General features: G+C 40.7%; 1 protein-coding gene across 2 annotated transcripts in view; it reads left to right on the plus strand.

Annotated features, from left to right (window-relative positions):
* Positions 1-21,670, plus strand: part of LOC131721233 (zinc finger protein 664-like) — a 113,412-nt gene extending 91,742 nt beyond the window's left edge. Inside the window, exons 1-3 of one of the 2 annotated variants that reach the window (XM_059014685.1) lie at positions 8,390-8,569; positions 18,858-19,309; positions 19,730-21,670. In XM_059014685.1, the coding sequence (XP_058870668.1) occupies positions 18,874-19,309; positions 19,730-20,496 (1,203 nt within the window). In that variant the 5' untranslated portion in view covers positions 8,390-8,569; positions 18,858-18,873 and the 3' untranslated portion in view covers positions 20,497-21,670. Of the gene's footprint in view, positions 1-8,389; positions 8,570-18,857; positions 19,310-19,729 lie in introns of those variants that run through there. The other variant, XM_059014686.1, reaches the window with a different exon arrangement.
* Positions 21,671-24,536: the final 2,866 nt, after the last annotated feature.

Consider the following 24,536-nt stretch of genomic DNA (forward strand, 5'->3'; position numbering starts at 1 on the left):
AATCAATTCTTTAGTTGATTAATCAGTCCAATTTTTAATTGGAGCAGCCCTAGTGTTAACATATATATTCTCTGCCAACTCTTTAAGGGACCAGCAAAAACCTTCATATTATGAGGAGCCACTTTCGGTATCATACATTCATATTTACTGCACAAATACTATCCACTGAACATAATGTGTGCATTAATAAACTTTTTTTTTTCTTTATCCTGTTCCAAATTTTACATAGAGTTGCTGGCTTATCGCTCTCTTTTCCCCATCTTTTCTTCATTTCCCCTGTCCCAATTGATTGGCAGGCTCCCCTTCACTCCCTCCTCTTGTATTAAAAACTGCTCCCTCTTCAGCTTCTCATCTCAATCCTTCTACCTCTCTCTCCTAGACGATTTCTTTCATACACAATGGAGTGGCATACATACGGTGTCTCTATACAGTATCTGTGTATGTACAAAATAATGATTTTTAATTCATTTAAAGGTATTATATATTCGCTCTAAACCAGTATGCTTAATATTATAATTTCTCCTGTCAGAAATGGTTAGATTTCTTCTTTGCAAAGGAGGAAAACACAAGTGTCAGAAAGTGCAAGGCGACAGAGTTATACTTTCAGTCATTTGTGTGGCTTTAATAAAATGTTTATCATTGTTAACGATTCTTGTTTTATCTTGAGGTTAATGTTTTTGGTATTCTGAACATTTTAAATGACACACAATTATGCTGAGATGGGAAGTAAATGGAATGTGATAAACATTTACAGTGTAGACTATTTTGGATTATCTATAACTTTGCTGAATAGAAAGCAAATATGTGTGTTCCTGAAGAGATTCCCAAATACTGTATGATTCTGTGCTTCTAAAGACTTGTATTTTAAAAAAAATTGTAAGGGATCCCTAAAGATTTTACAGTCAAATCTTATTTGTTTGTGGATTTTAAATATCAACGCTTTTGTCTGTGTCCATCTGGCAACTATCAACTTGAGCCAGGTCCTTTACTTGAATAAACACTGCTTGAAATATATTCAGTGGTGAAAATGTTCAGATATAAATGACTATCAAACACATGCAAAGGAAGCCAATGCATAAATGAGGTCTGAAGAATAATTCTACTGTACAGAAGTGTTTGGATTTAATTTGCTTGTGAATTTGTTGCTGTAATATGGTAGAGATCATTGCATTAATTAAATGTACTTTAATTAAATGTAACACAATATTAAGTACAGTCTAGTTAATATACTTGTATTTTGAAGTGTGTCCAATACAGGAGTTAACAAAACATTTTTCATAAGGCGTTCCTTTAATCAGTGTACATCCTTCTACAACTACTCACCCACACACACAGCATTACTTTGGAATAATTCAACAAATCCACAGAACGGGTCAACTTTCCAGTTTCATTTTACAACAAATACCTGAAAAAATGAATCAATCGCAACCGGTTTGCTTGTTGAAACCCCAAAACAATCAAATTAATTTATTGTATTGTACATTTTTAACAAACCAGGCTAGATCCCAGGTGAACAGAATCCCTTTCAGCCAGAATCCTGCATGTGCACAATCTGTCCTGAGGAGGGCAGCCAAGTCAAGCATTATACAGCAACAGTGAGTACACTATGTAACACCATTTTTGTTCCTGGGTAGTAAGTGTTATTTCCTAATTGCTTATGCCTCAGAAGTATAGAAAATGGCTATTATTCCCCACAAACTTTGCTTTTGTGACCAGGACAGTGATATTTTGAAATTTACCTATTTCCAATGAGAAAACGGGCGAATTTGTGTCTTTTCGTTCACATAAAGTCAGAAAAAAACAACATATGAATCCAAATTAACATGTATTTATACTAAAGTAATACAAGAATGACTACAAAAGATTTAGAAGTGAGTAGTTTTTCGGGATTTACGATTATACTGTAAATCACTTTCACGAATCAGCCCCCAAATGTAGTCTCCCATCATGTTATCGTTATACTGTCCTTGGTAGCGGCATTCAAAGTCCAGTATATCCTGGTGGAAGCGCTCGCCTTGCTCCTCCGAGTACGCTCCCATGTTCTCCTTGAATTTATCAAGATGAGCATCAAGGATGTGGAGGAACATCCTACAGCCCATTGTCCAATAGTTCTTCACCAGAGTCTAAACCAGCTCCACATAGTTTTCGGCCTTGTGATTGCCCAGGAAGCCCCGAACCACTGCGACAAAGTTGTTCCAAGCCGCTTTCTCCTTACTAGTGAGCTTCTTGGGGAATTCATTGCACTCCAGGATCTTCTTTATCTGTGGTCCGACAAAGACACCGGCTTTGACCTTTGCCTCAGACAGCTTAGGGAAGAAGTCTTGAAGGTACTTGAAGGCTGCCGTCTCCTTATCTAGAGCTCTGACAAATTGTTTCATAAGGCCCAATTTGATGTGCAGTGGTGGCATCAGCACCTTCCGGGGGTCCACCAGTGGCTCCCACTTGACGTTGTTCCTCCCCACAGAGAACTCTGTCCGCTGTGGCCAGTCCCGCCTGTGGTAGTGCGCCTTGGTGTCCCTGCTGTCCCAAAGGCAAAGATAGCAGGGAAACTTGGTAAAACCGCCTTGGAGACCCATCAGGAATGCCACCATTTTGATTTCTTGCCAGTCCGACGTTTGGAAGGGTCCACCATGCAGAAGTAGCAGTTGCTTGAGTGGTCCGTGGGTTCCCGCCAAATTCTTGGGATAGCGAACTTCATGGCTCTCTTCCCTTCTGTACCATCCTACAAAAATACATTTATTTCACCCATGACTAATGTGTAAGAGATTCTCGCAACATTTTTCATATAGGATATATTTTTTCAATAACATTGAAAATTGTAAAACATTTTAAAATTAAAAACTTTTACAATTTTAAAAATTAACAAATTTTATAACATAAAATTCCGAGCAACAATTGTCCATCTTACCTTCCAGAGTTTTTTTGCAGTGCTCGCAGGTGAAATGAGGTGCCCAGCATTTGTCTTGACCCCCGACAGGCATGCCGAAATATGCCTTGTATGCCTCACACATCTTAGCAGATGCTTCCACGGAGTACTTTTTCGCTCTTGTCTTGATAAACTGGCCACAGACATAGCAAAATGCATCTGCCGGATGCTTGCAGCCTCTTGATGCCATCTCAGAAAAATGCAGATATGTATCCACTTAGGCAGCTGGAACTAAACTGAACTGGTGGGCCCCTGTATTTATACTACTATTTATATTACTGGAAAGTTCTAGAAGTTACTCCAAGTTCACTCAGCACTGAATCTATCTGGAATGTTCTGGAAAATAGTTAAATTTCAAAATATCACTGTCCTGGTCACAAAAGCAAAGTTTGTGGGGAATAATAGCCATTTTCTATACTTTTGAGGCATAAGCAATTAGGAAATAACACTTACTACCCAGGAACCAAAAAAAAATGTGTTACACGGTGGTATTATTATTATTATTATTATTATTATTATTATTATTTATTTCTTAGCAGACGCCCTTATCCAGGGTGACTTACAGTCGTAGACAAAAATACATTTCAAGAATTAGTACAAGTATAATACAATTAAGAGCAAGATAAAATACAATCACTTCGGTTCTAGCAAGTACAAGTACATGACAAAATACGATTCAATAACAGAGCAGATAACAGTGTCAGTGATAGTTACATCAGGATATAATTCAATACAAAATACTGCTGATTAAATGACACTTGACAGATTACAGTACTCTAAAGTACAGGGTTAAATGCAGTAAAATAGGGAGCAGATAAGAGCAAGTAAAGTGCATTTAAGGAAGAATGATAAGTGTCCAGATGGAAAAGAGGAGAATAAAACACAGGGCTCTAAATATAATACATTCAAAAATAAAACTAAAGAGTTTGAGGTGTTGCATTCTGCTAGACCCCTAATGGGTAAATGTATAAGCCTAGCCCTTTAGCATGGGTGAAGGTATTCCATATGTAGACAGAATTTCTTCAAAATGGCCTCTCAGGTTGATTTGCAATTTGTAAATTGTATCAGGGAAGGTGGTTAATTAACTTGAATAGAGTTGTTTGCATTTGGATTGGTCTCCACACAGCCTCCTGTAGTGGTGTGATCCCATTGAAGTGTGTGAAAGTATTGTCTCTAGAGCAGTTAGCAGCTGTGCCAGTTCCCTTGCAAAGTGAGGTGGAACCTATTTAAGGGTGGGTATCTAATAGTTGTCAGTCTACAGGTAACCAGGGACCGAGGCAGATAGGTAAGTTCCTGCTTCAAGTAATTTTAAATTAACTACATTTGGTAACATTGTAAGGTGGAGTTTGAATTAGCTGAGTTAGTGTGTGATTAGTACCAGGTGAGTGGTTAAATTGATTAGAAGTTGATTTGCTATTTGATTTGGTTTCCACACAGTTTAGTTGGTTCTTTTGCCACACAGTTGTAATATTAATCAAGCAGCCTATTCCATGCCAGCAAGAAGCGCCAGCAAACAGAAGAGCCTCAACAAAAGAGCCGGGAGTCTAGCTGTGGGAGTCCAGAAAGGGGGGGCCTGCGCTGAGACACTCTTCGAATAGATCCGAACCTAGCAGCGCTCTGGAAGAAGCCATCTACTAGTCAAGTCTGTACCCTTCACCCCACTGCTCCCACTGTGCCTATTTGTCTTGCCTGTCCTGCTATGACTGTCTCTCACATCCCTGTTCTGTCCTCTTGCCCTCGTCCTCTGCCCTCTCTCCGCTGCTGCTCCTCCAACCCCTCTAACCTCATCCCTCTGCCTCTCCGCCCCTCCCGCACACTCTCTGGTGCACTCTGGAACTGCCACTCTTCTGCTAACAAAGCTGATTTCATCTCTGCCTTTGCCGCCCACCTCTCTCTCTCGATTTCCTTGCTCTCACTGAAACCTGGCTGTCCCCTGATAACACTATGACTCCTCCTGCCCTGTCCTCTCTCTACATCCTGTCCCATACCCTGCGTCTCACTGTACGGGGAGGTGGGACTGGTCTTCTCCTCTCTCCCTCCTTACTCTTTTTCTGTCCCCTCCGATCTCTCCTCACTCTCTGTTAATACCTTTGAATTTCATGCAGTCCAACTAACCTGTCAACTCCTGCTAATTGTACTGTACCGCCCCCCTGGGCCTCTCGCTCACTTTCTAGATGAACTCGACTATCTCCTCTCCTCCCTCCCCTCTCTGTCTAACCCAACTGTCCTGTTAGGTGACTTCAACATCCATCTCTCCAACCCCAGCCACTCTGCTGGATTCCTCCCTCTCCTTCACTCCTTCGACCTCTGTCTCTCTCCATCCCCTCCTACCCACAAAGCTGGCCGTCAACTGGACCTCACCTTCTCCAGGGCCTGCTGCCCCTCTACCCTCTCTGTCACCCCCCTGGACCTCTCTGATCACTATTTCATCTCTTTTTCTCTGTTTCTCCCCTCTCTCCCTGCTCCTCCTACCCCCACTGTCACCTCTCGCCGTAACCTCCGCTCTCTCTCCCCCTCTGTCCTTGACTCCACTGCCCTCTCTCACCTCCCTCCTATCGACTCCTTTTCACAACTCTCCTTAGACTTTGCTACCTCCACCCTCTTCTCCTCCCTCAGCTCCTCCCTCGACTCCCTCTGTCCCCTCACCTCCCGACCTGCTTGCCCCTCCCTTCCCCAACCCTGGCTCTCCTCTGTGCTCCGCTCAGCAAGAATCACACTTCGATCTGCTGAAAAGAAATGGAAGAGAAAAAAACTCGCTGCTGCCCTAGACCTTTACCGCACCCTCCTCTCCTCCTTCTCCTCAACTCTCTCCTCTGCTAAATGTACTTATTTCCAATCTGTAATCCAAGCCTCTATTAACAACCCACGTAAACTATTCTCTACCTTCTCCTCCCTCCTCTATCTCCCCTGATGACTTTGCCTCCTTCTTCTCTTCTATAATCTCAGATATCCGCAAACTCTTTAACACCTTTCCCTCCCCCGCACCCTCTCCTGCTCCAACCCCTACACCCACTGCATCCCCTACTAACTCACCCTCCTTCTCCACCTTCTCGCCCCTCTCAGACTCTGACCTCTCCTCCCTGCTCCAGGGTCACAAACCCACCACGTGTGCCCTGGACACCTTCCCCACTCACCTCTTTCAAGCTGCTGCTCCTGCTCTACTTCCCTTCATCTCCTCCCTTCTCAACACCTCTCTACTTTCTGGTCTCTTTTCCTCTGCCTTCAAAAAAGCCTCTATCACTCCCCTCCTCAAAAAACCTACCCTCGAGCCCACCTCCCTCCAGAGCTACCATCCTGTCTCCCTCCTACCCTTCCTCTCCAAAACCCTCGAGCGAACTGTACACCGCCAGCTCTCTGCTTTCCTGTCCAACCACTCTCTGCTCGACCCTCTCCAATCTGGCTTCCGCTCTGCTCACTCCACTGAAACCGCCCTCCTGTCTGTCACCAACTCACTAAACTCTGCCCGAGCTGCCTCTCTCTCCTCTGTCCTAATTCTCCTCAACCTCTCTGCTGCCTTTGACACTGTTGATCACTCTATTCTACTATCATCTCTCGCTGACCTGGGGATCTCTGGCACTGCTCTGGCCTGGTTCTCCTCCTACCTCTCCAACCGCACTTACCAGGTAACATGGCGTGAAGCAACCTCTACACCTCGCCCTCTCTTAACAGGAGTCCCCCAAGGGTCAGTCTTGGGTCCTCTCCTGTTCTCTCTCTACACCCGCTCCCTGGGCCCCCTCATCGCATCCTATGGTTTCTCATACCATTTCTATGCTGATGATGCTCAGATTTTCCTCTCCTTCCCCACCTCTGACTCCACCATCCCCTCCTGTATCTCTACCTGTCTGTCTGCTATTTTCTCCTGGATGCACTCGCATCACCTCAAACTCAACCTCTCTAAATTTGACCTCCTTTTCTTTCCCTCCTCTGGTCTCTCTATATCTCTGTTCCTCTGGAATCTACCACACTCTCTCCCTCTTCCTCCGCTAAGAACCTCGGAGTCACCCTGGTCCCCTGCCTCTCTTATTCCCAGCACATCTCCACTCTGGCACGCACTTGCCGATTCTTCCTGAGCAACATCCGAAGAATCCGACCCTTCCTCACCAACTATGCCACCCAGCTCCTGGTCCAGGCCTTGGTACTCTCCTGCCTAGACTACTGCAACTCCCTCCTGGCTGGCCTCCCTGTGTCCGCCACCCGTCCGCTCCAGCTCATCCAGAACTCCGCTGCCCGCCTGGTGTTCTCTCTGCCTCGGTTCTCCCATGCAACTCCACTACTCCGCTCACTCCACTGGCTCCCGATCACCGCTCGCATCCAGTTCAAGACTCTTGTACTAGCCTACAGATGCCTTGACCAGACTGCTCCCAGCTACCTCCAGACCCTCATCTCTCCCTACACCCCCACTCGACCTCTCCGCTCCGCCTGCACTAGAAGACTGGCTCTACCTCCTCTACGCTCCCCTGCCTCCAGAGCCCGCTCCTTCTCCACCCTCGCTCCGCAGTGGTGGAATGACCTTCCTACAGATGTCAGGACTGCCCAGTCCCTGACCACATTCCGGCGCCTCCTTAAGACTCACCTCTTCAGACAGCACCTGTAGAACTCCTCTGTTTTTCCCCTGGGACACTTATCGCCCTTCCTTAAATGCGCTTTACTTGCTCTTATCTGCCCCCTATTTTACTGCATTTAATCCTGTACTTCAGAGTACTGTAATCTGCCAAGTGTTTAATCTGTAGTATTTTGTATTTAATCATATCCTGATGTAACTATCACTGACACTGTTATCTGCTGTATTATTGAATTGTATTTTGTCACACTTGTACTTGCTTGAACCAAAGTCATTGTATTTATCTTGCTCTTAATTGTATTATTACTTGTACTGTGATTCTTGAAATGTATTTTGGTTTACGACTGTAAGTTGCCCTGGATAAGGGCGTCTGCTAAGAAATAAATAATAATAATTCCTATGATTCGTGTAGAAGTGCCAAATAAATAAATAAAATAAAATAAAAAACAGGTGGGGGTATATATTTATCGTGTAAAAAAAAAAAGAAGAAAAAATTGCACACGCTTGATTTTTGTGACCTTGTTCTTGTTGAACTGTAACTTGATTGAGACCGTAGGCGCCTAAACCATAGGCCACAGGGTGGCAAACTATATTTTGCCCTTCTGCTTTTTTCTTTTTTTTGCTCGGTGTATACAAATTATTATTTATGTTTTGCTATGATTTTGCCTTTAAACGGATTAAAATGTAATTTAAAAAATAAAAATAAATAAACGGAGTCATTCAGAAGACGCCAGAAGTCCGACAATGATATAAAAAAAAAAAACGTGCCCTACACAAACATTGGTTTGACCCATTGATTTCACCTTGCTGTAACTAAGAATTTTGGACCTTGACATGAAATAATTGTTTACCCCTATTCTAGGCGTCTGTGACTGTGGAATGCAACCCGATCATGTGACCGAGTCAGGCGCTAAGAGCTTCAGTGACGTATTAAAATGGCGCCTGCAAGCATTTAGAAGACACGGCGCCGTTTTTCAAACATCAGAAGTTAAAAAAACCGACTCATCCATTCGGAATTATTATTATTAGGTATTTATTTAAATGGTGTTGCACACCAGTTTTCTCGGCGTCGACGATTAAAAGTAAGTTACATTTTTGTTTAGTTGTTTATGATACACGGATGTTGCAGACCCAGGCTTTGTTTACAAAATGAGGCCGATTCAATTTAAAAATATAACAAATGAACTAAAAGGCGCTGGAGAAATGGATCTTGTTATACCTCGGGTGAATTTGTAGCTAGAACAATTAATGTAGGCTTAAACCCTTAACAGCAGGGTTTGTGTAACAGTTTTTTATGCAATGGGTCACTTGCAATGCGCTTATCTAGTGTTCTAACTGGAGACCATCTCGTAGTGAGCACGGGTGACAGCGCTAACAATAAGATATAGAACCAATTGCAATGAACTAAACCTCCATAGTCTGCAGGCGTGTGTTGGTTCAGGGGTTCCCAATCTTTTCAATGTAGGGAGCACCTTGGTGTTTGGATTTTTCCCACGGACCAGTTGCCACGCATTATTTGCAGCAGTGTGGAGTAGTGGTTAGGGCTCTGGACTCTTGACCGGAGGGTCGTGGCTTCAATCCCAGGTGGGGGACACTGCTGCTGTACCCTTGAGCAAGGTACTTTACCGAGATTGCTCCAGTAAAAACCCAACTGTATAAATGGGTAATTGTTTGTAAAATAATGTGATATGATATCTGCATAATGTGAAATAATGTATAATGTGATATCTTGTAACAATTGTAAGTCGCCCTGGATAAGGGCGTCTGCTAAGAAATAAATAATAATAACATTTTTTTCACAATAGCATTTTAAAACTAATTTGTATATGTATAAGTGCATGTAGAAAGTAAAGTATGTATGTAACGTACCTACCTTAATGAGGTCCCTGGGCTTGGAACTGTTTTCGCTACCGGTCAGTAGCAATGTTGTTATTTTGCGCATTGAAAGTTGCTGATGGCAAAGTTTATGTTTCTTTTAGTTTTATGTTTTTATTTTATTTTTTAACATTGCGAATACTTGCAGGTACATGGCGTTTCAATTTTGCAGGTTTAAGAGTTTTGTTTGACAAAAACTCCTGACAAATAATGCATTGATCATGGGTCGTCCTCGGATCCAGTAAATGTAAATGACAGTGCTGGTCCTCACACCCGTTATCTCGTGTAGCAACTGAATCTATCTATTTCTAGCTATTATTATTATTATTATTATTATTATTATTACTACACAATGTACTGGTACTTCACAGTTACCATTTGTTATTGATCTTGCTTAATCTGCATGTGTTGCGGGTGTATTCGGCGGCATTTTGAAGCAGAAATTGATTATTGTGCCGTCTTTTAAGTAACGAATTTGACCATTTTTTTGTTATTGTTGGTTAAGTGAACAATTTGTTGTGCTGCATGTTTAATCAGCGTGTGCTTAAAATGAGAATTTAACAAAAGTTGTTGTTGTAGTTGACTATGTGGACTACTTTTTTTTCTACTGTACAGTATAGGTAGAAGTTATAAGCACAATGTTTGACAGTAAGTGGCTATTATTATTATTTATTTCTTAGCAGACGCCCTTATCCAGGGCGACTTACAATTCATCACATTATTTTTACATACAATTACCCATTTATACAGTTGGTTTTTTACTGGAGCAATCCTAGGTAAAGTACCTTGCTCAAGGGTACAGCAGCAGTGTCCCCACCTGGGATTGAACCCACGACCCTCCGGTCGAGTCCAGAGCCCTAACCACTACTCCACACTGCAAATGCGAAATGTTATTTTTGTGTGACTATTGTAATGAATGCATGTGGTCTGTAACACTGCACTGTAGGAAATAGTGTGACGTTCACATTAGGTATGCTATAAGTAATAGTGCCATTCTTTTGTGGTATAGCAGAGGTGCGCAAACTGGGGGGCGCGCCCCGGTGGGGGGGTGTGGAGAGTCACTAAGGGGGGGCGTGACTATGACTAAAGGTGCATTTCTGCTAAATACATAAATGTTAACAAAGACATTCTTAAAAGTCAGAGTGTAAGAGCAGCTATGAAACCTACAATGCCAAATCAAACGCATCAAAGGGCATGGGCTTGCATGTTGAAAGAGCTACAACGCAAGCGGCATGAATGAATCGAGCAAATATAGAAATACATCGGTTTTATTTGTATTTTGCTATGCGCTGTCGCGTCGCAATGGACCAATTAGAAATAAGGTCAAAGGTAGTGGCTGTCAGACTGTCAGTGTCTTGCTCACGCAGAGATTACCACAGAAATAAAAAAAAAAATCGACATCAATGACAATTTAATTATTAGTCGAAAAAATATAATGTTCTTTATGATGCCAGTGTCCGTGGTTAAAGACAATAAAAAGAAGGACGCCACATGTCAAGAAATAGCAGAACAATTGGAAATTGATAGTATGTCTATCTCTCTTATTTCACCTTAATTTTAGTCAGTGAAGGGGAGCGCCATGCACTGGTTTCGTATTTCTGTAAAATGACGCTTCTTTGTTTTAATAATGTTGACCAATAATAATAATGACATTAGCTCTTTTGCAAGCCGGTGGTATTCCCTAAACGGTTTCCTTTTTTTAGTGTGTGGTGTTGCCACGCTCTTCTGTGTTTTATTTATTTTATTTCGTCTCCACAAAAGGAGCCCGTCTTTTCTTTTCATGACTGGCTACATTTTTTGTACTCGTTCTGTATTCATGTCGTTCGCTTCGCTCCTGATGTGTGTGCTGTATTTTGTGAAAACCTAAGATTTAATTGCTGAACAATAATGTTTTTCACATGTATCTGTCAGGTAACTGTTGAATCGCCAAGTTTAAACAAAACAAAAATAGAGTTCAGATTTCTAGACTGGTTTTAAATGTTGGATTTGTGATACGCATATGTGTTTAGCTAAATCTGAATTTTTTTTGTAGTTAAGAAAAATATGCAATTTACACGAAATCGAGGAAAAAAAGCTGTTAAAATATAAAGTTATGGTCTAATGTTTTAATATGGGGGGCGCGACAAAATGTATGCTTAAAAAGGGGGGCGGCATTTAAAAAACTTTGCGCAACACTGGTATATAGGTTTAAGGTCTGAGGACGGCCCTTCTAATAGCCAGGGGGAATATGTAATGATCCCTTAGATATTAATCCTAGCTCTGCACCTTTAAGGGTTGGGACTTGAGAGACTGACGTCAAACCACCTCCCAATGGAGGAGATGCATAGTGGTGCGTGTGTACTATGAAGAGCGTGAGGCAAAGGTACCACGAAATGTTCCTGTCACTGATAACTGAGGAAGTCGGCACCTCCCGTCAAAAACACTTATTCACTGCCAAACATGAACTAATTTAGATGTGTGGTTTTTTACTTCTTGTATGACAAAAAAAAAGAACGAGCAGTCTGTATGTTAAACTGTGATTTACATTACAGATGAACTAATGAATCCTGTCGCGAAACTGTAATAGTGGGTAGGAGATATATATATATATATATAATATGCAATTAAAACAAACCATGCAAATTATTATAGATATATACTATTTGAAAGAAAAACAATTCTTATATTCATGCATAACATGACAATTTGTATAACGTAATAGTCACCCATAGTTTATTAGTGCAGAAAAATACCACATTTATATTTTAATTGAAAGGTTCTGGAAAGTAGATCTCTCTGTCTCCGATCACAATGCCTCCAAGCTTTCCCACTCGTGTTGACGTCATATTCCTGTGATCGAAACGCGAGACTGTTATGCGGTTTCATCCCAAAAACCGGGCCTGTGTCATTCCTCAAGAGAGTTGATCAAGTAGCGCATGGTGGTTAATAGTTGTGCAGGGATATCAGAAGATTATAAAAAGCAATGTAACCTGAATGTCTTTCAGAGTTGCTACTAAATGCCTGACGGTGAACTCTTAGGATGCTATGTATATATTGACTGTCTGTGGCTTGTGTACCCTATTGGGAGGACTGGGTAATGAAGTATATGATTGGAAAGTCTGGACTGATGTGTATTCAGTGAAATCTCTTTCCCACAACCTTACACTGTTGTGAAACAAATGTATACATTTCTGTCAAGCACACAATATAATAGTATTAGTATTAATAGTATACTTTGTATTCATTTTCTGAAGTAAATGCAACTAGGAAACAATAGCTGTTCATTTTTGTCATACAAGAAGTAAATGATATCTGTTCATTTAACATCTATAATTATAAAACAGTTTAAATATAGGCCCCATGTTTTGTTCTAGTCGTTTACAATAGCTTACCTGCACTGTCTATTATTATCAGTATCGGCCAAGAAAATCTTAATCTGTGCACCCTTACTTATTACATTGCGTGTTTTGAAAAATAACAAACTCCCGTTCTTTGGCAGTTAAGCCTTCTTGTATTGTTTATTTAAAGTACTTCTGTTCGCAGTTACATACAGCATTTCAAATTGTGTTTACTTTGTTTATATGTAAGCTGTGTTGCTTAGTAATAGTAGCAGCACGTGTGATTGTGTAGAAATGAGTTGTTTGCGGACCACAGGTTGGGAACCACTGTGTTTTAGATGATCTCAATTGCAATGAACACAATGCCGTGTGCCTTAGAGGTGATTTACATATTTAAGTTTTATATACAGGGTATTGAGGTGTGCACCATAGATGGTTAATGTAATTATACTAATGCACAAAAGAAATGCAACACTCAGGTCTAATGGATTTAATCAAATATTTTAAACATAGCTATCAAACAATCACAGAAAATGTGAAAAAAAAATACAAATCAAAGAATTAAGTTAAGTTTTCAGTATGAAATGTGACACACTGTCAAAATGAAAACATTATATGACCATCCTGAGCATTAACACAATCCTGGCAGCGTTGACGGAGAGACCTTATCAGCCTCTGGAGGTTGTCTCCTGTGGATGGTACTGGCAAGTTTGGTCCCACAGATCTTCTATTGGACCCAGGTCAGGAGGAAAAGCTGGCCACGGCAAGACCTTGTTTTCTTGAAGTCGTGCAATTGTAATCCTAGCACTGTGTAGTTTTGCATTGGCCTGCTGGAAAATCAACACTTCCGGATTGGCTTGCAGGAACGGAAAAACTGCTGCCTCAATGTGGCAGAGTGGTTGCAATGACGTCACAGACCAGGAAGGAGTAAATCATAAACAAAGAAGTACTGGGCAAAACTGTAGCGCAACCGGCGCTCAGCGCGTTTATTAAATAATAAAACAAAATATTTAAACATGACAAAAGACAGAAACTAAAGGGCACGTTGGCCAAACAAAACAAACAAACAATTGTGCTAACAAATACTGTGCTGGCAATTCCAGCACAATAGCAGTTGTTTTCGCTTTTCTCTTCTCTCCTTAACTCCCGTTCCTTACTCCCTGAACACTCTCTCCTTCAGTGCAGAAAAGCTGCACGTTTTTATACAGGTGACCATCTCCCGATTAGCAACAATTAGTCAGTTAATTAACTCGGGAGATGGTCACCGGCTGCATGGGGTTTTTAAATAACTAAACGAAACAAACAAACAAACACACAGCTTTTCGCCGTCATCTCAAAATAACTAATACGGACGGCTTTGTCCGCCTGCATAAAACTACAATAATAATACTAATAATAATTACAACAACAACAATAATAATAAAACATACATAAATATAAAGGGGTGGGCACTTTGCCACACTCAAGGACTTCGTCAATGTATCGCTGAGCAGTAAGGTTACCTTCAATCTGCACCACAGGCATTCTTGTGTTAAAGGAGATTCCTCCCCACATCACACTTCCACCGCTCCACAGGTTGGCTTGAACAACGCAACAGTCCACATAATGGTCCTGGGCCGGTGTGGTGCCCCTCTGCCTTCCAGGACATGGCTTGTCCCTCACAGAGGCGGCTTCCTGGATTCTCTGGACTAGTCTGCTGATTTGTTGAAGCAGAACATCTCATTCTCTGGGCAAGTTCTCTCACAGATAGTCTGTCTTCAATCATGCCGATAGCAGCCAGGCGATCTTCATTACTCAAGCCGGGCACGGTCGTATCTTTCGCTGTTCTTGCTTTAATTAAAATCATGTCTTTTCAAATGGCTGTTTATACAGATTCTTATCAACTCATGGCAATTTTAACTCGACTCAAATACCAAACACTTGAGCACCTGGCATTTTTTATGAAATCACATGACTCAGTCTTGAGCTCGGTATTTTGTTATCCCAAGGAATGCTACTTAAACAATCAACAAACTGATCTGCTCACTATGTAAAATGTAATGTGTGTGTGTTATATATATATATATATATATATATATATATATATATATATATAATAATTTTTTTTTTTTAATTTTGTAGTCGGCTATTGATTTTTACCCCGTTTCTCCCACTTTGAAATAGCGGTGAGCTGAGCCTAAAATAATTGGCTATCACCCTTGCGCTGACTCGGGAGCGGTGAAGATGAGCACACGCTGTCCTCCGAAGCGTGTGCCGTCAGCCGAATGCATCTTTTCACTCTGCACGCCCACCATGCAACCACCTCAGCGCTACAGCGTCGGAGGACAACACTTCTCTGGGGCAGCTTACAGGCAAGCCCGCAGGCGCCCAGCCAGTCCACAGGGGTCGCTGGTGCGTGGTGAGCCGAGGACACCCTGGCCGACCTAAGCCATCCCCACCCAGGCGACGCTCAGCCGATTGTGCGCCGCTTCTTGGGAGCTCTCGTCCACGGTCGGCAGTGGAATAGACTGGACTCGAACCGGCGGAGTGCCTTTGCCGGATGCGCCACTCGGGAGCTCAAAATGCAAGTTACATTATGTATGTGCCCAAAGAGCTATTGATGTAAAACTTAAGACACTTGCATTTTCATTGTGCATCAGTATATAATGTGTGTGTATATTAGTATTCTGCGATACCTCGTTTAGGGAGCATCAATACGATACCATGCACAGTATCATGATATTCAATACTATTACGATACTTCGGCTCTTATGGCCATTACGTGTTAAATGGCTGCCAAATTCCTTTTGCAAAGTGCATAAGAGTCTAATACACAGCTAATAATGCTACAGCTTTGGTGGAATGCTTGCTGGTTAAATATTTCCAGTTCCAGTGTATTCAATGGCCATTGTCACCGACTATAACATTCAAATAAATCTGGTAAGAAAGCGCAACACTTCGTGTACTTCAAGAAAGGGCTTGATGAGGTTTTGCTTGGATCAATAAACAACCAAATGAGCAAGATGGGCCAAATGGACCACCTCCTTGTTTGTAACATTTATTATGTTCTTAAAGTCACATGCAACATAATACCTCCATGAATCTAGACTGTTCAAATCCTGATAACATTTTCTCTGTTGTGGGGCTCTATATAGATACTGTAGAACACAATCTGTTTCCATATGATAAGCTAGGCAATGTGACTTATGTTAAAGGACAGTGTCGTGAAAAAGTCTGATTTTCTGCATTTTTGCATATTTTTCACATTGTATTTGGTCAGATTTTTTTGTGGGTTGTAGTAGTATATAGTGGTCTGAGAGAAAAAATGACACCAAAGTTTGGTGCTTCTTTTGTTTGGTGTGCAAGGTAATCAAACATGCAATCTAAAGGTGTGAAAAGGTTATTGCCCCCCCCTAGTTAACTCAACCCAATTAAAGGGATAATTGGTGTCGGCTGTTTGAGTACTTTGGTTAACAACCAGGCCTGCGCAATATAAATCTGACTAACTTTGGCCCTTACCATCAGAGTGAAGTTGTCAGCACACAGGTTCTAGAGGCACATCATGCCATGAACAAAAGAAATTCCTGAAGACCTCTGGAAAAAAAGTTGTTGATGCCTAACAGTCTGGAAAGGGTTACAAAGCTATTTCTAAGGCTCTGGGGCTCCACTGTACCACAGTCAGAGCCATATTGTCCAAATGGAGAAAGTTTGGGACAGTAGGCCGTCCTGTCAAAGTCTCTCCAAGAGCAAGGCGTAAAATCGTCCAGGAATTCACAAAGAACCCTAGAACAACATCCAGGGATCTGCAGGCCTCTCTCGCCTCGGCTAAGGTCAGTGTTCATGACTCCACCATCAGAAAGACACTGGGCAAAAATGGGATTCATGGCAGAGTAGCAAGGCGGAAACCATTGCTCACTAAGAAGAACATGTATGCTCGTCTCAAGTTTGCCAAAAAGCACCTGGATGATCCTCAAGAGTTCTGGAAAAATGTTCTATGGACAGAAGAGTCAAAAGTGGAACTTTTTGGCCGACATGGGCCCCATTATGTCTGGCGAAAACCAAACACTGCATTCCACAACAAGAACCTCTTACCAACGGTCAAGCATGGTGGTGGCAATATCATGGTTTGGGGATGCTTTGCTGCATCAGGACCTGGACGCCTTGCCATCATTGAAGGAACCATGAATTCTGCTCTGTATCAGAGAATTCTACAGGAGAATGTCAGGCCAGCTGTCCATGAGCTGAAGCTGAAGCGCAGCTGGGTCATGCAGCAAGACAATAATCCGTAACACACAAGCAAGTCTACATCAGAATGGTTGAAGAACAAGAAATTTAAAGTTTTGGAATGGCCTAGTCAAAGTCCAGACCTAAACCCCATTGAGATGTTGTGGCAGGACCTGAAACAAGCAGTTCATGCTCAAACCCACAAATGTCACTGAGTTGAAGCAGTTCTGCATGGAGGAGTGGGACAAAATTCCTCCACGGCGCTGTGAGAGACTAATCAATAACTACAGGAAGCCTTTGGTTGCAGTTATTGCTGCTAAAGGTGGCGTAACCGGTTTTTGAGTCTAAGGGGCGATTACTTTTTCACATGGAGGCATTGGGTGTTGCATAACTTTATTTAATAAATAAATGAAATATGTATCAAATTTTTGTGTTATTTGTTCACTCAGGGTCCCTTTTATCTAATATTAGGTTTTGATTGAAGATCTGATAACATTCAGTGTCAAAAATATGCAAAAATGCAGAAAATCACACGGGCAAATACTTTTTCACAGCAGTGTATAGTTCTATATTGTGTATTGAAAACCTGGTGTTTTGAAGTTTTCTATGGTGCACCACTGCCCCCTTTTAAAAAGGTACATTGTAAAAAAAAATATATATATATATTAGCTCAAAGAGCCAGCTGCCCAACGTTTTGATATGTTGTACATATCTTTCTCAAGGGAGCCTGTGTTTGAATCAAAACATTGGAGGTATTTATAGGTTTTTGACAGCATGACAACTACTTGTTATTGTTTACATTCAAGTCCATGATTTATTCTTACATGATGTAATGGTGTTCTATATTTTGTGACTTCATTTTTACTTCTATCTTTGAATCTGTATTAATTCTAATTAACACTACTTTATATAAACTTATATTTTTATTATATCATGCAATGCTTGCTCTGAGGATCAGTCTAGATTTGGCCTCCCCAGTGCATTAGCATGCACAACTTTTGAATGAATTTTTTTTATTTATATAAATGTTATATATTTATTGAAGTTAATTAGTTCATTCTTTTCTGTTGAGTCCCATTGGCATAATCGTGTTCAGTCTATTTATCCATTTACTTGCTTTTATTCTTCTATATGTTGCATTGCCCCTTTGATTACTGTGTTGTGGATGTATTTTCAAATTGCACAACACAACCTGTTGCATGGAAAATTGTATGTTACTATGGAAAGCGACCATTCACAAAATTATTACTGTCTACTTCCATTCGGAATTTATGTAAGTTATAAATTTGACTTCAGTTATTAATCTCACGTCTCCTATAGAATTGCTGTCGATGTCGGTAACCGCAGAATAAGTTACTGTATTTCCTGCAGTGGGGGTGTTCACTGTGAAGAACGTATTGTCCCAGCAGCTGGTCATTTTTTATCACTATAATCACAGATTTCCCCAGTAATCTATAATAGTAATCTATTGTAAAATATAATAAAACGGCTGCATGAGAAGACATTCAAGATGATTCTAAATACTGTACTTAAAGTCAAAGACTCAGTTATTAACTCCCCTTTTCCATATAACAGACCCGTCTGTAAAAGAGCGCTAAAATGTTTCTACGTACAGTATTACACCAACTTGTTCATGGACCGTGCTAGATGTTTTTTTTGTTTTCCCCGATGACCATTGGCTTTTTTTTCTGCATTGTTTATACACTGGGGTGGATATGAAACTTTTCTTACTGGACTTTTCATATTAGAACTAGAGGAAGGTAATACAAACCCATTTTTTTCCCCACATTACGTTTTTTCACTATAGAGACTCGCATTGACAAATAAATAAATAAAAGCCAAGTTAATAAACATATTGGTACATGAAACATTAATCGAACAATAAATAGATGGTTAGTAGCATAATCATGAGCATACTATAACTGTAATCAATGAACAGCATTGTAATTTAAATAATTATTTTTTTTCCCGGCAGAATCCCGTGTCATGCCATGGACAGTGTGAAGATAGAATGTGTCTCAATTAAAGAGGAGTTCCCTGAACGTGAACTTGTCCCCATTAGAGTGGAGTTCTCTGGGCTGGCTTCCCTTCCCATTAAACAGGAGCTCTGTGAATTGCAATGTGACAGCAGTCAGCCAGAGGTCTCTGAGATTAAAGATGAGCACAATGAATTGGAGATCCCCCAGATAGAAGAACTGCTTCCTGTTAAACAAGAAGAGGTGCTGGGAATTAAACAGGAGGCCCCTGAAGTAGAGTTTGACCACATGGACCCAGGGAAGGAAGAATCGGATGACTTCAAACCAAACATCCCTGAGCTGGAGCCTGTACGCCTGCGGGAGTGTAGCGTGGTGCTTGAGAGAATCTGCGTGAGACAGCAAGGAGGTGGAAAGGAAGACGGACAGTCTTATTTGGAATGCAGTCTAGCAGGTAGGTGACTCCCAGTAGCTGTGACGTTTGTCATTCAAGGCTGCGAGACTGCTTGAGAGGCAGGGAGCAGTTAGATTACTAGGTGTTTGTTTTTTCTGCATCACTCCAACCAGTTCAAGGTTGGACTCACTACTGGTGAACCTGAGATATAGATATAATGTAGCCATTGCTCGGGGGAGGTGGGTAGAAAAAGAACTAAAACATTACAGGAGAAGTCAGATTTTGGTCCCAGAACTCACCAGCATCAGTGTTTACTGACTTTGCTTTGGTTTTTAGTTTAACTTTGTTTTTCTAAACTGATGTAACCCACTGCAATCCTCCACAACTGAAATTCACATGCTTTAATCCACTCCACCACCTAGCCACATGCCCTAAGCCTTCAAGCATCCCCTCTTACTTTCTTTCCTGTTTATTTTCCAGGTTCCAGTCCAGCAGCTAAAGCGAAGGCGTGCGGTGTAGACTATCCTGACTGTGGGAAAGGTTTCAGCCAGTTACGAGCCCTGAAAGCACACCAGCGAATTCACATAGGACAGAAACCGTATTGCTGCTCTGACTGTGGGATGAGATGCAGTCAATTGGGAAACCTGAAAACACACCAGCGAATTCACACAGGAGAGAAACCGTATCACTGCTCTGACTGTGGGAAGAGTTGCAGTCGTTCAGAACACCTGAAAACACACCAGAGAATTCACACAGGAAATAAACCTTACTGCTGCTCTCATTGTGGGAAGAGTTTCAGTCAATTGGGAAACCTGAAAGCTCACCAGCGAATTCACACAGGAGAGAAACCGTATCACTGCTCTGACTGTGGGAAGAGTTTCAGACGGTCAGAAAACTTGAAAAAACACCAGAGAATTCACACAGGAAAGAAACCATATTGCTGCTCTGACTGTGGGAAGAGTTTCAGACAGTCAGGAGACCTTAAAAGACACCAACGAATTCACACAGGAGAGAAACCATATCTCTGCTCTGACTGTGGTAAGAGTTTCAGACAGTCAGGAGACCTGAAAAAACACCAGCGAATTCACACAGGTGAGAAACCGCATCGCTGCGCTAACTATGGGAAGAGTTTCAGTCAGTCCACAGCCTTGTTTCACACAAGCAAATTCACACAGGAGAAAAACTGTGCTGCTGCTCTGACAGAGATCACTTTTCAGAGCAAGGCAGCTTTGCGTAGCGCAATGTAGTGATTACGCTGTGACTTGTGTAAATTGCATAAACCAGATTAATGCTGGAGTCTCCTGTGGTTTCTCAGGCTGCTGTGGCAAATAAATTTGGCGTGTCAACATCACGTTTTGTGCCATGATGTGATTTCATTCCTTTTCATTTCATTCATAAATAAAAAAACAGTTATTTCATTGCAATGTCACAAGAGGCTTCTCTTCTGTCAGGCTGTAAATGCAGTCAGTGCCCGGGAGCGCGAATATGCAGAAAGGAAACTATTCCGCAACTTAGTTGATATACGAGTCCGGAGAAATCGATAACTCAGTGTGGTAAATGAGTTTCAGGGTTCAGCATTTCAACTTAATTAATCTGAAAATAAATAAATTTATTGGAACGAGTATCCTGACCCCGGTATATAGCATCCCAGAGGCAAGATTGCACCGTCCTGGCAATCGCCTGGATGATTAGTCTTGTAAATTCATCACGATTTTAGAACTAATTAAATAATAATGTCTTAGGACTGTATTTTGACATGAATGACTGAATATTGCGTGACGTGTAGCTTTGCACTGTGCATTAGTCATGCTTTTATTTTAGCCTGCTTTTGTAAACTGACCCAATTAATAGACGTTTAGCAAACATGTGTATTGATCTTAGGTACAGAGAGGCATACAGGTTTTATCCCTCTTTCTTGCTCTTTTACAGTAGTTTACACTCTGACAAATTACAAATGAAAACGTAGCTTAGCTACGACTATTAATGGATTAATCTACCGTAACAGAGCACAAAATATAAAATGCAGTCTGGTAATTCAAATAAACACGGGGTGAGGTGGTTCTGTAGAGTTTGCAGTGGATTTGTTTACCTTTAGTACAGATCCATACCGGTGCAACAGATGCTTTGAAACAAATTTTCTTTTTTTTTTTCTTCATAATGAAATGCTGCTGTGTTGTAGATACTGTATCTTGTTAAGGGACCTTCATATTATGAGGAGGCTTTACTACTACTTACTACTACTAATACTACTACTACTACATTCGCTATCCTACATTCATATTTCCTGCACACATACCATCCACTGAACAGAATGTGTGCATTAATAAACAAAGGGCATGTGTTTTGGTTATTTTTTTCTTTTCTTTCTTTATCTTGTTCAGAATTTTACTTAGAGTTGTTATCTCTTCCCCCATATTTTCCCCACATGATTGGCAGTCTTCCCTTCACTCACTCCTCTTGTATTTAAGAACTGTTCCTTCCTTTCAACTTGTCATCTGAATCTCTCTCTCTCGACGTTTTTTTACATACACAATGGAGTGGCATACATACGGTGTCTCTATACAGTTTCTTGTATGTACATATTGACTTTATCAAAGCAGGATGTTTCAACCGGGGATACCCATAGCCCTGGGGTACTTCTAAAGGTCATAGGGGGTACGCAGGACGACTCAAATACAAAAGAAAGAAAATAATGATTTTGAATTTATTTTAAAGCATTATATATTAACTTTAAACCACTGTGCATGCATATAATTTCTCCAGTTAAAAATGGTTAGATGTCTTATTTGCAAAAGAAAAACAAAGGAAGAAAACACAAGTGAAAGTGCAAAGCGACAGAGTTATATAGAGTCACTTTGGATCATTATGTTGGCTTTAATAAAACGTTCATAAATGAGGTCTGAAAAATAATTCTACTGTACAGAAGTGTTGCTATCCTTTTTAAAAAATGTATGAATTGATTTACTCAAATCTGTAATCAATATGGTAGAGATCATTGCAAGCACTTTAATTAAATGTAACACAATATTAAGTACAGTCTAGTTAATATACTTGTATTTTGAAGTGTGTCCAATACAGGTGTTAACAAAACATTTTTCACAAGGCCTGCATCATTCTACAAGCTACACACACACACACAGAAGCATTACTTTGGAATAATTAAACAAATCCCCAGAATGGGTCAATTTTCCAGTTTCTTGGTACAACAAATACCTGAATAAATTGATTGTTTGCAACCAGTTTGCTTGTTGAACCCCCCAAACAATCGACAATTAATTTTTAGTATTGTACATTTCCAAGCAAACCAGGCTAGATGCCAGGTGACCAGAATCCCTTTGTCAGAATCTGTGCATGTGCACAGTTTGTCCTGAAGAGGGCGGACAAGTCAAGCATTATACAGCAACAGTGAATAAAACACAGGGCTCTAAATATAATACATTCAAAAATAAAACCAAAAAGTTAGAGGTGTTGCATTCTGATAGAGCCCTCCCTGGACCATTGCTGCTGGCTACATCTTTGGGGTAGGGTATATGGATCAGATAGAATTAAAAATGAATGTTCTGTAGTGTCACTCTTTTATAGAAAAGCTTTTTCTGAATAAGAAGCTGCCCTACTGCAGCCCAGCATACACGAGGAAACACGTTTCCATAAACATGATTCAAGAACAACTGTTTCATGCATATGCCGATTCTGTTTCTATATAAAATGAGACCACTATTTGAAAATAATGCTTCTACTTTGGTGATTTTGTCTGTTTGTAACAGAATGCCAAATCATAAAAAAACATTAATTTCAAACAATATTATCAACAGTTTCAAACATTAAATTGCAAGAAATGCTGGAGTTACTTTGGCCTTTGGATCAGTTCTTTGTGACAACCTGTAAGAAGGTAACTGTGAGAGGGTAGCATCACAGTCCAAGATGTTATGGCAGGAAATAGACCCAGAGACAGAAAGCTGTAGTTTTACACACAAAGCACACTTTAATTAACAAAAACAAACAGGAACAAATAAACAGCATGAGGGCCAAAATAAAAGGTTTAAATAAAAATAAAAAAACAGGCTGGGCATTGGCATTCACCTTCACTATAAAGTTGCAAAACAGTATAGCAATCACAGCACAAACATCACAACACAAACACACTTTGGCTTACCTCCTCCAAGGTGGTCCCAGAATTTTCCTTTGTAAGCAAATTATCTGGTCCAAACTTGGGTTGTGGCATTCATGATTAGAATGTGTTCAGGAAATACTCCTCACCTGTCTTGAGAATATTCTTCCATGTACTGTCAAGGTATGTACTGCTTTGTAAATCCTGCCTTATTGATGTCCTCTGGCTTGTCTCCATGAACTTCAGCCTTACTATGGATTTAATCTGGCTCTTTATTAGCTTTCACGTCTGAAGCTTCATCACTCAGTGACAAAATGGTCTTTGGTCTTTCACTGTCTGAATCTGGCATACTTTCTTCTGAAAGGTAGAATCTCACAATTCCCATTTTTACTATTATGTCGATTTCTTTATCCAGTACAGCTCCCTGGAAATCTAGGATGTGTGTGAAATCCTTCCACTTCCCTTTCTCACATTTTCCCTTAGGAAAAAACAGATTGTTCACAAGCTGTAAGATGTCCTGTTTTCTTGCTGGTTTGGGTACATCAACGACACATGTTCCACCACCACCATGTTTCCCTTTACGCAGCCTCCCAATTCAATTTTACCAGTATATTGTTCTGAAAATCTGTTTCCCCTAAAGTCCCATTTACTCTTGTCCATCACTTTAGGGTCCTCAGCATCTTTCCTCCCCACTAGACTTATCTTGCTCCAAAGCTTCTCCAACAGTTTGTTATATATATATATATATATATATATATATATATATATATATATATATATATATATATATATATAGTGCCTTGCAAAAGTATTCAGACCCCTGACCAATTCTCTCATATTACTGAATTACAAATGGTACATTGAAATTTCGTTCTGTTTGATATTTTATTTTAAAACACTCAAACTCAAAATCAATTATTGTAAGGTGTCATTGGTTTTATGTTGGGAAATATTTTTAAGAAAAATAAAAAACTGAAATATCTTGCTTGCATAAGTATTCAACCCCCACACATTAATATTTGGTAGAGCCACCTTTTGCTGCAATAACAGCTTTAAGTCTTTTGGGGTAAGTATACCAGCTTTGCACACAGTGTCGGAGTGATTTTGACCCATTCTTCTTGGCAGATTTGCTCCAGGTTGTTCAGGTTGGTTGGACGACGCTTGTGGACTGCAATTTAC

The sequence above is a fragment of the Acipenser ruthenus genome, chromosome 48 (assembly GCF_902713425.1).
Source record: "Acipenser ruthenus chromosome 48, fAciRut3.2 maternal haplotype, whole genome shotgun sequence".
In the NCBI taxonomy this organism is placed as follows: Eukaryota; Metazoa; Chordata; class Actinopteri; order Acipenseriformes; family Acipenseridae; genus Acipenser; species Acipenser ruthenus.